This window comes from Pristiophorus japonicus, chromosome 5 (genome assembly GCF_044704955.1).
Source record: "Pristiophorus japonicus isolate sPriJap1 chromosome 5, sPriJap1.hap1, whole genome shotgun sequence".
Classification (NCBI taxonomy): domain Eukaryota; kingdom Metazoa; phylum Chordata; class Chondrichthyes; family Pristiophoridae; genus Pristiophorus; species Pristiophorus japonicus.
In genome coordinates, this window is record NC_091981.1 from 229,496,509 (window position 1) to 229,511,799 (window position 15,291).

The 15,291-nt window shown below is 44.8% G+C and overlaps 1 protein-coding gene across 2 annotated transcripts in view; it reads left to right on the forward strand.

Annotated features, from left to right (window-relative positions):
* Nucleotides 1-15,291, forward strand: part of LOC139264623 (macrophage mannose receptor 1-like) — a 332,729-nt gene that overhangs the window by 174,450 nt on the left and 142,988 nt on the right. For both annotated transcript variants that reach the window (XM_070881368.1, XM_070881367.1), the window contains exon 13: nt 1,560-1,687. In XM_070881368.1, the coding sequence (XP_070737469.1) occupies nt 1,560-1,687 (128 nt within the window). The remainder of the gene's footprint in view (nt 1-1,559; nt 1,688-15,291) is intronic.

A 15,291-nucleotide genomic window follows, 5' to 3' on the forward strand; every position in this document is an offset into this window, starting at 1 on the left:
AAGATGCACTCAGGGAAACCAACCTTGCAGACTGTCGGCAGCAAAAAATTATGTTACTTACCTGAATGTGGAGCTGCGAGGAGGTTCCTACACTGCAACAAACCCCCTCTTGAACGCCCCCTCTCCTGGACCCCTGGCCCCGAGATCCTCTCCCCCGATCTCCCTCTTCCACCCCCCCGACCTCGACTTCTGATTTTCATTCTCCCTGGCCCCGAGCTGCAGGCACACCCGATCTCCCTCGCCCCAACTACAACAGTGGCCTGAACTTTCACATTAACCTTCTTGGCCTTCTTCCGCAGTGCCATTTGTATCAGAATGGGGTCCAACGTTCTGATTTGAACACTTTAATCATTCCTTTAAATAGGTCTGGTATGCGCTCTTGACACCAATGGACAAGCCCAGTCCAATGTGGTGACGGTGTAATTCCGGATCGGAATGGGCGTATTAGAAAACAGGCACGCACCATCAAATTTCTAAGCAGTAATATTTTCACCCTCAATCATGTGACATAGAGGGCCAATTACTGCTGCGGAAAAAAAACGATTTTATTAACATGCAGATCGGCCAGCAAATTCAGGGAATTAAGAGATATGCCTTGAGTTGTGAATCTCCAGAAATTGCTGGTCAATTTATGCCGCTCTGTCATTTTCTTCGCACAAACGGGATGTCGCCCTTAGTTTCCTGCTGTTTTTAAGAACTTGCTGGATTTGCACATTCGTTGCCAATTAAACTCTCCACAGAAAACTAGGGCTGGTAATTAAGAGCAGGAGTACCCCTCTAACAGCATAATAATTGTTAATGCATTTCCAACCAACTTTTCCAGCCCAGAAAGGGAAAATTTAAATTGTTTAAAGATTTTAAAAAATTCAAAATGTTATTTTTTTCATTTTTTTCCCTTAATTTTCTTTTCTGACTTTTTTCTCTCTTAATCCAATTTTTCTTTCCTCCTCCTCTATTTCCCTTTCTGTAACTGATTTGACTCTAATTCACCCACCTTTGCTGCTCCTCTGTTTCTTTCTCAATCCTTAAATCTAATTGGTTAAGCATATACATTGTTGGTCCTGCCATTCACTAAGGACCCAGATGCCCTGTTGCCTTTGCTATGCTAACATCAGCTTGCATTTACAGCAAGTTACGGCGCAAAACCTTTGAGTGGCAGAGTGCGGGAAAATGTCTAATTAAGAGCATATGCACAAGGTGCCCCTCTCCAGCAAGATCTAGCCCATTGTTTCATTGCATCTGCTGTACTACACTGATGGGCAAATCTCAAGTTGTGCTTTTCCTGCAATGGGACCACAGTTAACATCAGAAAACCCGTCCTGTAAAATATCAGCCAGTAGGATAGAATGCACAAGCACCATAATAACCTATCAGACAATGGAACATGTTTAAACATCTAATCAATAGCCCGTTTAACTAACATGGTATGACCTCAACCCCTCCACATGCTTCATTTTAAACCATTTATCAACTCTGATCCTTCTAAGGTTGCCCTATTTTTCTTCGGCTGTGTCCCAAAGGTATTTGAAGATTAATAAGATACATGCTTTCCCACCTAGCTTTACATAAAGTCTGACGGAATTAAGAAATCATGGTTTGAAGCACGTAATTACTGTCGCGCAATGGGAGGAGATCTTGTCAGCATCCATGATACTTCTGAAGAAAGTTTTCTCTGGACTGAACTAGTGTAAGTATTTCATGTCTCCCATTCCTCCAAATATTTTACCTTCAGCAACTCACTAAGACCAATACAATATGAGTTACAATGGAAGGAATTAATAACATGAGTGAATTGTGGGATTGGGTGTGGGTGGGGTGTTAAATAGCGAAAAATTCCTAGCACGTTGGTGAGCCGGCTCCAACCCGCTGACTTCCGTGTTTTACGGAGGTGGGATAAAGAGCGGGCAGCCAATCCACTTCCAGGAGACAGGTTAGCATTTTAAATATGTTAAAGAAGCCGGCAGCCTCTGATTTAACCTGTGTTTTACTGTGGGTGGCCAGGTTTCCCAGGCCTTCACGGCACTGCTTGTGGGCTAGGAGAAGCATGTGTGCTTCCCCCTGGCCCCCAAAGCTACCCCCTATCAGACCCCATCTCCCCATACAAAGACCCCTAGGGTTTAAGATCTGACCCCTCCCCCGACAGCTGAAGTGAGGTGAGAATAGCTTTGGGGAGAAGGTAAGTGCCTTCACAGCACTGCTTGTGGGCTAGGAGGAGCAGGTGTGCTTCCCCCTGGCCTCCCAAACTCCTCACCCCCCTATCAGACCCCATCCCCCCATACAAAGACCCCTAGGGTTTAAGAACTGACCCCTCCCCCGGGATCGGACACCCGGGGTTGCGAATGGGACCTAGCTGGTCCTGTGGTCTGCTCCAAAGTGCTTCCTGCCCGACTGGAAGCTAAACCTGTCAATCAGGCTAACATTCGGACGGGATACCTGTCAGAGCCAAAAGATACACGCTGTGGAGTAAAATCTCCACAGAATGCGGGGACACCCAGACTTCTGAGTTTCCCATCCAGAACTCTGCCCCCCAACCCCCAACTTATGTAACCCGTCCCAGTAAATATCCAGGCCAACATTATTTGATTGTGCTGGAACTCAACATGACTGTTGTGTAACTCATTTCTCATTAAAAATGGCTTTCCAATCAATGAAAATTTCAAATGTATTCAGTCGTCAACTGAACCAGAGAAGTTGAAGAGAAGATTTAATATAAGGGTTTTTAAATTATGAAAGTATCAGAATAGGCAAAGACAATTTCCTCTGGTTGTAGAGTCAGTGATGAGGGGGTCATTGATTTAAAATTGTCACTAAGAGAGTGAGGATAGAGGTTCGGAGAATTTAGTTTGCATTTCTCCAATAAATGGCAACAGATGTGTTGGGCTGAATGACCTCTGATCTCTGATTTAAACTTCCAAGGTTGGATTTTCTTCACTAAACCCATTCCAAATCTAGTAACACAGTTCGGTAATGGAAGGAAAATATGACAACAAAGGGTCCCCCCGAAACTCGGGCCCATAAAGAGTCTATCAAATGTTCCTTTAGCATCTCTGGCAAGTCCACAATTATTGTCTATCCCTAGTTGCCCTGAGAAACTGGTGGTAACTGACTGGTTTGACAGACCACTTCAAAGACCAGTTAAGTGTCAATTACACTGATGTGGTATCAGAGTCACATATAGGCCGGACCAGTTAAGCATAACAGATTCCCTCCCTAAAGGACCAGTTGGGCTTTTATGACAATCGGCCAGCTTTGTATTCACTTTTGCTGATAGCTTTCTGTGATTGGTGGAGAAGCATGTAGTGTAGAGGAGGGAAGCGTTCAAAGTGTTACAGGGTGGGGGAAGTGCTATGGCTAGGTGTAAAATAGAGAAATATAAATGGTAAGACCTGCACTAACCTAATTGTCAGATTATTAAACCATTTCCTGCACTGAAACTTTGTCATAGAATAGAAATAGAGGGCTGGAATTTCCAATGGCTTACCGCCCAGTATCTGGGTGGAATTGGCCATTGTGATCGGTAATCAGGTGAGCGAAAATGTCCTTACTTGAGTTACACCAGTGATTTCGAGGTACCGCTGGGGAGCGGACCACCAGCGTACACCATCCTGAGATCGCCCTGGTGCGATAGTTAGCTGCACCATGAGCCGTAGGTAAGTTTTAAAATAACGCCCACGACGATCAGCACAGCTGAGCGGTAGGTGAGTATCTCTGCAAGAAAAAGGTTAGTAATTGTTGTAATTGTATTGTGGTTTTAAAGTGCCTTGGGAATATCTTTTTGATTTTTTTAGTTGATGTTTTTTGAAAAATTATTTTTATTGTTTTCCTGGTGTTAGGCCCAAAGTCTCAGCCTCGGGGTACATTTTTATTGATGTTTTTAAATTTTTCGCCCATTTTGTTTACGAACCGCCCAACTCAATCCTAAATTGTACATTTTTGCCCAGAATTGGGGTGCCAGGTGGATTTTATTATTTTTTGGGAGGAAGATTTCGCCGGCAATAATCTTCCCAGTCTTAGCGGTCTTTTGGGCAGTGATCAGGCTGATAGGAAATTCTAGCCCATAGACATTTAGAGCACGGAAAGAGGCCATTTTGGCCCACCATGTCCGCGCCGGTCAACAAAGAGCTATCAAATTTAATCCCACTTTCCAGCTCTTGGTCTGTAGGTCACAGAACTTCAAGTGCACATCCAAGTACTTTTTAAATGTGGTGAGGGTTTCTGCCTCTACCATGCCATCAGGCAATGAGTTCCAAACCCCCACCACCCTCTACGTGAAGAAATTTCCTCTCAAATCCCTTCTGAACCTCCTACCAATTACTTTAAATCTATGCTCCCTGGTTGTTGACTCCACTGCTAAGGGAAATAAGTCCTTCCTAGCCACTCTATTTAGGCCCTTTATAATTTTATACACCTCAATAAGGTCTTCCCTCAGCCTCCTCTGTTCCAAATAAAACAAACCCATAATCTCCAATCTTTCCTCATAGCTAAAATTCTCCAGTCCAGGCAACATCCTCATAAATCTCCTCTGCGCCCTCTCTAGTGCAATCACATTTTTCCTGTAATGTGGTGACCAGAACTGCACGCAGTAATCTAGCTGTGGTCTAACTATTGTTTTATACAGTTCCAGCATAACCTCCCTGTTCAAGTATTCCGTATACCTTCTTAACGATCTTATCTACCTGGCCTGTTACCTTCAGGGATTTGTGGACCTGCACTCCAAGGTCCCTTTGTTCCTCTACATTTTTCAGTGTCATACCATTTAATGTGTATTCCCCTGCCTTGTTAGTCCTCTCCAAATGCATTACCTCACACTTCTCCAGATTGAATTCCATTTGCCACTGTTCTGCCCACCTGACCAGTTAATTGACATTTCCGGCAGTCTACAGCTTTCTTCGTCATTATCAACCACGGAGCCAATTTTAGTATCATCTGCAAACTTTTTAATCATACCCCCTACATACAAGTCTTAATCATTGATATATATCACAAAAAGCAAGGAACCAAGTACTGAGTCCTGCGGAACTCCAATGGAAACAGCTTTGCTTCCTGCCTCTGAGCCAATTTTGGATCCAACTTGCTACTTTGCCCTGGATCCCATTTGCTTTTACTTTCATGACCAGTCTGCCATATGGAACCTTGTCGAAAGCCTTGCTAAAGTCTATATACACTACATCAAATGCATTACCCTCATCGACCCTCCTTGTTACCTCCTCAAAAAATTAAATCAATTTAGTCAGTCACAACCTTCCCTTAACAAATCCATGCTGACTGTCCTTGCTTAATCCATATCTTTCTACATGAAGATTTATCCTGTCCCTCAGAATTTTTTCCAATAATTTTCCCACCACCGTGGTCAGGCTGACTGGCCTGTAATTACTCAGTCTATCCCTTTCTCCCTTTTTAAACAAAGGTATAATGTTAGCAATCCTCCAGTCCTCTGGCACCACACCTGTTGCCAGAGAGGATTGGAAAATGATGGTCAGAGCCTCTGCAATTTCCTCTTTTGCTTCTCTTAACAGCCTGGGATACATTTCATCTGAGCCTGGGGATTTATCCACTTTCAAAGTTGCTAAGCACCTTAATACTTCTGCTCTCACTATGTTTATTTAGGTACCGGGGATAATGCTGAGAGGAGACGATAGTGAGTTATTAGAGGATAAATCGAAATTGGTGGGGATACTTAACAAACATTTCACATTAGTGTTCAGAAAAGGATATTGGGGAGGAGGTAAACCTGATTTGGTCAAAAATGATATGAGAGATATTATAATAATTAAAAGGAAGTATTAGAGAAATTGGTTAAACTGATGACATATATCCTAGAATGCTGAGGGAAATGAGGAAGAAATAACAGAGGCCCTAGAAATTATAGGGGGATTTTAACTGTTAACGGTTTTTGAACAGAGGATGGATGGGGTAGGTGGCCTTGAGCAAGCAATGAGCAGAATGGAGGGGGGTTGCAGAGCAGGAAAATGGCAGAAGGGTGATACATGGTGGTAAGGTCAAGAAATAACTTTCCCAGTGCAACCATGTGACAGCACTATGCTGCTTGCGCTTGCTGTAAGAACAACAGGACTGCTGAAGGTGCTGTTGAAAGTAGGAGAAGGGAAGCTTTAGTTCCCATTGCTCATTAGAGTATCAGTATCAGCAGGTGTGGAGGGATATGGGAATGTTGGGTGGTGGGGGGTGGCAGTGGTAGCGGGGGGGTGTCGCGGTTGGAAGTAATGTGCCAAGATGTGATGCCGAGAAGGAGTCATGACAAGAAAGAATTCTAACTGTGGCTAAATGTGTAGAAACATAGAAACATAGAAAATAGGTGAAGGAGCAGGCCATTCGGCCCTTTGAGCCTGCACCGCCATTCAATAAGATCATGGCTGATCATGCAACCCTTAGTACCCCATCCCTGCCTTCTCGCCATCTCCCTGATCCCTTTAGCCTTAAGGGCCACATCTAACTCCCTTTTGAATATGTCCAACGAACTGGACTCAACAACTTTCTGTGGCAGAGAATTCCACAGGTTCACAACTCTCTGGGTGAAAAAGTTTCTCCTCATCTCGGTCCTATATCTCGGCCCTTATCTTTAGACTGTGACCCCTGGTTCTGGGCTTCCCCAACATGGGAACATTCTTCCTGTATCTAACCTGTCCAGTCCCGTCAAAGTTTTTATAAGTTTCTATGAGATCCCCTCTCATTCTTCTAAATTCCAGTGAGTATAAGCATAGCCGATCCAGTCTTTCCTGCCATCCCGGGAATCAGTCTGGTGAACCTTCGCTGCACTCCCTTAATAGCAAGCACATCCTTCCTCAGATTAGGAGACCAAAATTGCACACAATACTCAAGGTGTGGTCTCACCAAGGCCCTGTACAACTGCAGTAAGACCTCCCTGCTCCTATACTCAAATCCCCTCGCTATGAAGGCCAGCATACCATTTGCCTTCTTTACTGCTTGCTGTACCTGCATGCCTACCTTCAATGACTGATGCACTATGACACCCAGGTCTCGTTGCACCTCCCGATAATAATCTGCCATCCTGTTTTTGCCACCAAAGTGGATAACCTCACATTTATCCACATTATACTGCATCTGCCATGCATTTGCCCGCTCACCTAACCTGTCCAAGTCCTCCTGCAGCCTCTTAGCATCCTCCTCACAGCTCGCACTGCCACCCCAGCATAGTGTCATCTGCAAACTTGGAGATATTACATTCAATTCCTTTGTCTAAGTCATTAATGTATATTGTAAATAGCTCGGGTCCCAGCACTGAACCCTGCGGCATCCCACTAGCCACTGCCTGCCATTCTGAAAAGGACCCGTTTATTCCCACTCTTTGCTTCCTGTCTGCCAACAAGTTCTCTATCCACGTCAATACATTACCCCCAATACCATGTGCCTTAATTTTGCACACTAATCTCTTGAGTGGCACCTAGTCAAAAGCTTTTTGAAAGTCCAAATACAGCACATCCACCGGTTCTCCCTTATCCACACTACTAGTTACATCTTCCCTTATCCATTCTACCAGTTACATCCCTTATATACTCTACTAGTTACTTGGACCGATCCTGTCACTGCTTTCCAAATGCGCTGCTATATCATCTTTAATAATTGATTCCAGCATTTTCCCCACCACCAATGTCCGGCTAACCGGTCTATAATTCCGTGTTTTCTCTCTCCCTCCTTTTTTAAAAAGTGGGGTTACATGAGTTACCCTCCAATCCATAGGAACTGATCCAGAGTCCATGGATTGTTGGAAAATGACCACGAATGCATCTACTATTTCTAGGGCCACTTCCTTAAGTAATCTGGGATGCAGATTATCAGGCCCTGGGGATTTATCGGCCTTCAGTCCCTTCAATTTCCCTAACACCATTTCCTGACTAATAAGCATTTCTCTCAGTTCCCCCTTCTCACTAGACCCTCGGTCCCCCAGTATTTTTGGGAGGTTATTCGTGTCTTCCTTAGAAAAGATAGAACCAAAGTCAATTGGTCTGCCATTTTCTTGCTCTCCATTATGAATTCATCTCATTCTAACTGCAAGGAACCTACATTAGTCTTCACTAATCTTTTTCTCTTCACATATCTATAGAAGCTTTTGCAGTCAATTTTTATGTTCCCTGCAAGCTTACTCTCATACTCTGTTTTCCCGCTCCTAATTAAACCCTTAGTCCTCTGCTGAATTCTAAATTTCTCCCAGTCCTCAAGTTTGCTGCTTTTTCTGGCCAATTTATATGCCTCTTCCTTGGATTTAACACTTTCCCTAATTTCCCTTGTTAGCCACGGTTGAGCCACCTTCTCTTTTTTATTCTTGCAACACACAGGGATGTACAATTGTTGTAGTTCATCCATGTGATATTTAAATGTCGGCCATTGCCTATCCACTGTCAACCCTTTAAGTATCATTCACCAGTCTATCCTAGCCAATTCACATCTCATACCGTCGATGTTTCCTTTCTTTAAGTTCAGGACCCTAGTCTCTGAATTAACTGTGTCATTCTCCATCTTAATGAAGAATTCTACCATATTATGGTCACTCTTCCCCAAGGGGCCCTGCATGACCAGATTGTTAATATATCCTCTCTCATTACACAAGACCCAGTCGAGGATGGACTACTCTCCAGTTGGTTCCTCGTCATATTGGTCCAGAAAACCATCCCTGATACACTCCAGGAAATCCTCCTCCATAATATTGCTACCAGTTTGGTTAGCCCTATCAATATGAAAATTAAAGTCACCCATGATAGCTGCTGTATCCTTATTGCACGCATCCCTAATTTCCTGTTTGATGCCATCCCCAAACTCCCTACTACTGTTTGGTGGACTGTACACAACTCCCACTAACGTTTTCTGCCCTTTGGTGTTACCCAGCTCCACCCATATAGATTTCACATCATCCAAGCTAATGACCTTCCTTACGATTGTGTTAATCTCCTCTTTAACCAGTAACGCTACCCCACCTCCTTTTCCTTCCTGTCTGTCCTTCCTGAATATTGAATACCCCTGGATGTTGGGTTCCCAGCTTTGGTTATCCTGGAGCCATGTCACCGTAATCCCAATTACATCATATCCGTTAACAGCTATCTGCACAGTCAATTTATCCACCGTATTACGAATGCTCCTCACATTGAGATTCAGAGCCTTCAGGCCTATTTTTTTTACACTCTTTGTCCTTTTAGAATCATGTTGTAATGTGACCCTTTTTGATTTTTGCCCTTGATTTCTCTGCCCTCCACTCTTGCGTTTCTCCTTCCTATCTTTTGCTTCTGCCCCCTTTTTATTTCCCTCTGTCTCCCTGCATAGATACCCATCCCCCTACCATTTTAGTTTAAATCCCCCCCAACAGCACTAGCAAACACTCTACCTTGGACATCGGTTCCGGTCCTGCCCAGGTGAAGACCGTTCAGTTTGTACTGGTCCCACCTCCCCCAGAACCGGTTCCAATGTCCCAGGAATTTAAATCCCTCCCACTTGCACCATTCCTCAAGCGACGTATTCATCTAAGCTATCCTGCAATTCCTACTCTGACTAGCACGTGGCACTGGTAGCAATCCTGAGATTACTACCTTTGAGGTCCTACATTTTAATTTATTCCTCGCTCCCTAAATTCAGCTTGTAGGACCTCATCCCGTTTTTTACCTATATCGTTGGTACCTATATGCACCACGACAACTGGCTGTTCACCCTCCCTCTCCAAAATGCGCTGCAGCCGCGCCGAGATATCCTTGACCCTTGTACCAGGGAGGCAACATACCATCCTGGAGGCTCATTTGTGGCCGCAGAAATGCCTATCTATTCCCTTTACAATAGAATCCCCTATCACTATAGCTCTCCCACTCTTTTTCCTGCCCTCCTATGTAGCAGGGCCACCCCTGGTACCATGGACTTGGCTGTTGCTGCCTTTCCCTGATGAACCATCTCCCCCAACAGTACCGAAGGTGGTGTATCTGTTTTGGAGGGAGATGACCACAGGGGACACCTGCACTACCTTCCTTCCACTGCTCTGCCTGATGGTCACCCATTCCTTATCTGACTGTGTAACCGTTACATTCGGTGTGACCAACTCACTAAACGTGCTATTCATGACACCCTCAGCTTCGCGGATGCTCCACAGTGAATCCATCTGCAGCTCCAGTGCCACAATGTGGTCTGTCAGGAGCTGCAGCTGGATACACTTCCTGCATCTGTAATTGTCAGGGACAATCGGTAAAAAAAGGGATGAGGTCCGACAAGACGGATTTAGGGAGCTAGGAGCTAAATGAAAATGTAGGACCTCAAAAGTAGTAATCTCAGGATTGCTACCAATGCCACGTGCTAGTCAGAGTAAGAATCACAGGATAGCTCAGATGAATACATGACTTGAGGAGTGGTGCAGCAGGGAGGGATTCAAATTCCTGGGACATTGGAACCGGTTCTGGGGGAGGTGGGACCAGTACAAACCGGACGATCTGCACCTGGGCAGGACCGGAACCAATGTCCTAGGGGGAGTGTTTGCTAGTGCTGTTCGGGAGGAGTTAAACTAATATGGCAGGAGGATGGGAACCTATGCAGGGAGACAGAGGGAACTAGAATGGGGGGCAGAAGCAAAAGATAAAAAGAAGAAAAGTAAAAGTGGATGGTAGAGAAACCTAAGGCAAAAAGCAAAAAGGGCCACATTACAGCAAAATTCTAAAGGGACAAAATGTGTTGGAAAGACAAGCCTAAAGGTTCTGTGCCTCAATGCGAGGTGTATTCGGAATAACTGCACAGATAGCAGTTAACGGGTATGATGTAATTGGCATCACGGAGACATGGTTCCAGGGTGACCAAGGCTGGGAACTCAACATCCAGGTGTATTCAACATTTAGGAAGGATAGACAGAAAGGAAAAGGAGGCGGAGTGGCATTGCTGGTTAAAGAGGAAATTAATGCAATAATAAGAAAGGACATTAGCTTGGATGATGTGGAATCGATATGGGTGGAGCTGCGAAATACCAAGGGGCAGAAAACGCTAATGGGAGTTGTGTACAGACTACCAATCAGTAGTAGTAAGGTTGGGGATAGCATCAAACAAAAAATTAGGGATGCATGCAATAAAGGTACAGCAGTTATCATGGGTGACTTTAATCTACATATTGATTGGGCTAACCAAACTGGTAGCAATGTGGTGGAGGAGGACTTCTGGAGTGTATTGGGGATGATTTTCGAGACCAATATGTCGAGGAACCAACCAGGGAGCTGGCCATCCTAGACTGGGTGATGTGTAATGAGAAAGGACTAATTAGCAATCTTCTTGGGTGAAAATCCTCGGGGAAGAGTGACTATAACATGGTAGAATTCTTTATTAAGATGGAGAGTGACACAGTTAATTCATGAAACTAGGGTCCTGAACTTAAGGAAAAGTAACTTTGATGGTTTGAGTCGTGGATTGGCTAGAATAGACTGGCAAATGATACTTAAAGGGTTGACAGTGGATAGGCAATGGCAAACATTTAAAGATCACATGGATGAACTTCAGCAATTGTACATCCCTGCCTGGAGTAAAAATAAAATGGGGAAGGTGGCTCAACCGTGGCTAACAAGGGAAATTAAGGATAGTGTTAAATCCAAGGAAGAGACATATAAATTAGTCAGAAAAAGCAGCAAACTTGAGGACTGAGAGAAATTTAGAATTCAGCAGAGGAGGACAAAGGGTTTAATTAAGAGGGGGAAAATAGAGTACGAGAAGAAGCTTGCCGGGTACATAAAAACTGACTGCAAAAGCTTTTATAGATATGTGAAGAGAAAAAGATTAGTGAAGACAAACATAGGTCCCTTGCAGTCGGATGCAGGTGAATTTATAATGGGGAACAAAGCAATGGCAAACCAATTGAACAAATACTTTGGTTCTGTCTTCGACACAAATAACTTCCGGAAGGACTAGGGGACCGAGGGTATAGTGAGAAGGAGGAAGTGAAGGATATCCTTATTTGGCGGGAAATTGTGTTAGGGAAATTGATGGGATTGAAGGTTGATAAATCCCCGGAGCCTGATAGTCTGCATCCCAGAGTACTTAAGGAAGTGGCCCTAGCAGTAGTGGATGCATTGGTGGTCATTTTCCAACAGTCTATCGACTCAGGATCAGTTCCTATGGACTGGAGGGTAGCTAATGTAACACTACTTTTTAAAAAGGGAGGGAGAGAGAAAGCGGGTAATTATAGACTGGTTAGCCTGACATCACTGGTGGGGAAAATGTTGGAATCAATTATTAAAGATGAAATAGCAGCGCATTTGGAAAGCAGTGACAGGATCGGTCCAAGTCAGCATGGATTTATGAAAGGGAAATCATGCTTGACAAATCTTCTGGAATTTTTTGAGAATGCAACTAGTAGAATGGACAAGGGAGAACCAGTGGATATGGTGTATTTGGACTTTCAAAAGGCTTTTGACAAGGTCCCACACAAGAGATTGGTGTGCAAAATCAAAGCACATGGTATTGGAGGTAATATACGGACGTGGAGAGAGAACTGATTGGCAGACAGGAATCAGAGAGTCAGGATAAACGGGTCCTTTTCAGAATGGCAGGCAGTGACTCGTGGAGTGCCGCAGGACTCAGTGCTGGGAACCCAGCTCTTTACAATATACATCAATGATTTGGATGAGTGTAATATCTCCAAGTTTGCAGATGACACCAAACTGGGTGGTGGTGTGAGCTGTGAGGGGGATGCTAGGAGGCTGCAGGGTGACTTGGACAGGTTAGGTGAGTGGGCAAATGCATGGCAGATGCAGTATAATGCGGATAAATGTGAGGTTATCCACTTTGGGGCCAAAAACACAAAGACAAAATATTACCTGAATGGTGGCAGATTAGGAAAAGGGGAGTTGCAACGAGACCTGGGTATCATGGTTCATGGAAACATAGAAACATAGAAAATAGGTGCAAGAGTAGGCCATTCGGCCCTTCTAGCCTGCACCGCCATTCAATGAGTTCATGGCTGAACATGCAACTTCAGTACCCCATTCCTGCTTTCTCACCATACCCCTTGATTCCCCTAGTAGTAAGGACTTCATCTAACTCCTTTTTGAATATATTTAGTGAATTGGCCTCAACAACTTCCTGTGGTAGAGAATTCCACAGGTTCACCACTCTCTGGGTGAAGAAATTCCTCCTCATCTCGGTCCTAAATGGCTTACCCCTTATCCTTCGACTGTGTCCCCTGGTTCTGGACTTCCCCAACATTGGGAACATTCTTCCTGCATCTAACCTGTCTAACCCCGTCAGAATTTTAAACGTTTCTATGAGGTCCCCTCTCATTCTTCTGAACTCCAGTGAATACAAGCCCAGTTGATCCAGTCTTTCTTGATAGGTCAGTCCCGCCATCCCGGGAATCAGTCTGGTGAACCTTCGCTGCACTCCCTCAATAGCAAGAATGTCCTTCCTCAGGTTAGGAGACCAAAATTGAACACAATACTCCAGGTGTGGCCTCACCAAGGCCCTGTACCAACTGTAGCAACACCTCCCTGCCCCTGTACTCAAATCCCCTCGCTATGAAGGCCAACATGCCATTTGCTTTCTTAACCGCCTGCTGTACCTGCATGCCAACCTTCAATGACTGATGTACCATGACACCCAGGTCTCGTTGCACCTCCCCTTTTCCTAATCTGTCACCATTCAGATAATAGTCTGTCTCTCTGTTTTTACCACCAAAGTGGATAACCTCACATTTATCTACATTATACTTCATCTGCCATGCATTTGCCCACTCACCTAACCTATCCAAGTCGCTCTGCAGCCTCATAGCATCCTCCTCACAGCTCACACTGCCACCCAACTTAGTGTCATCCGCAAATTTCATCAGTCATTGAAAATTTGCATACAGGTACAATAGGCGGTAAAGAAGGCAAATGCTATGTTGGCCTTCATAGCTAGGGGATTTGAGTATAGGAGCAGGGAGGTCTTACTGCAGTTGTACAGGGCCTTGGTGAGGCCTAACCTGGAATATTGTGTTCAATTTTGGTCTCCTAATCTGAGGAAGGACGTCTTGGTATTGAGGGAGTGCAGCAAAGGTTCACCAGACTGATTCCAGGGATGGCTGGCCTGACATATGAGGAGATACTGGATCAACTGGGCCTTTATACACTGGAGTTTAGAAGGATGAGAGGGGATCTCATAGAAACATACAAGATTCTGACGGGTCTGGACAGGTTAGATGCGGGTAGATTGTTCCTGATGTTGAGGAAGTCCAGAACCAGGGGACACAGTCTTAGGATAAGGGATAGGCCATTTAGGATTGAGATGAGAGAAACTTCTTCACTCAGAGAGTTGTTAACCTGTGGAATTCCCTGCCGCAGAGAGTTGTTGATGCCAGTTCATTGGATATATTCAAGAGGGAGTTAGATATGGCCTTTACGGCTAAGGGGATCAAGGGATATGGAGAGAAAGCAGGAAAGGGGTACTGAGGGAATGATCAGCCATGATCTTATCGACTGGTGGTGCAGGTTCGAAGGGCCGAATGGCCTACTCCTGCACCTATTTTCTATGTTTTTATGTTTCTATGTTTCCCACATAGCACAGGAGGAGCATGACATGGGTCTGGGCTCTCCTGCCATGACTTAACCCTTAAATTAACCTAATTGGTAACAATGCCAAAGGTTTCTTACTGATAAGAAAAGAAAAATATAAAGAAAAAAGAAAAACTACTCACCAATCGACCAGCCAATCACTTACCTGCTTGGCTGTGACATCACACTCAATTTCTTTCTACTTTTTTGCCTTTTGAACCTGAACCTGCTCTCCCTCTGTTGTGCTGCTCTCCCAACTGCTGCCCTTTTATGGGCCTCGCTCCCCCTCTGTTGAGCTGCTCTCCCGACTGCTTCCCTTTTATGGGCCTTGCTCTCCCTCTGTTGAGCTGCTCTCCCAACTGCTGCCCTTTTATGGGCCTCGCTCCCCCTCTGTTGAGCTGCTCTCCCGACTGCTGCCCTTTTATGGGCCTTGCTCTCACTCTGTTGAGCTGCTCTCCCGACTGCCGGCCTTAGGGGTGAGGCTGACTCCACTGATGGCTACGAGATCTTCCTCCAAATCTGCCCAGGGTCTGCCTGTGAGTTCAACTCTTAGCGGAAATACTGGCGCACCCTCGTTCCCTGCACTAAAATCTCCAGAATTGAGAATTGTGGTGCCCGTGGTTAAGACCTTGCTGATGCTCAATTTCACATTCGAGTGTTGCAGTGGTAACCCAACATCCTCGCTTTAAGAGAGGATGCATCTTGCTTTCAGAAGTGCAGCTTATCTTTTAGGTCCACCTGAAATCTCACCCCCTTCATTGGCTTGTCAACATCTGAAAACTCA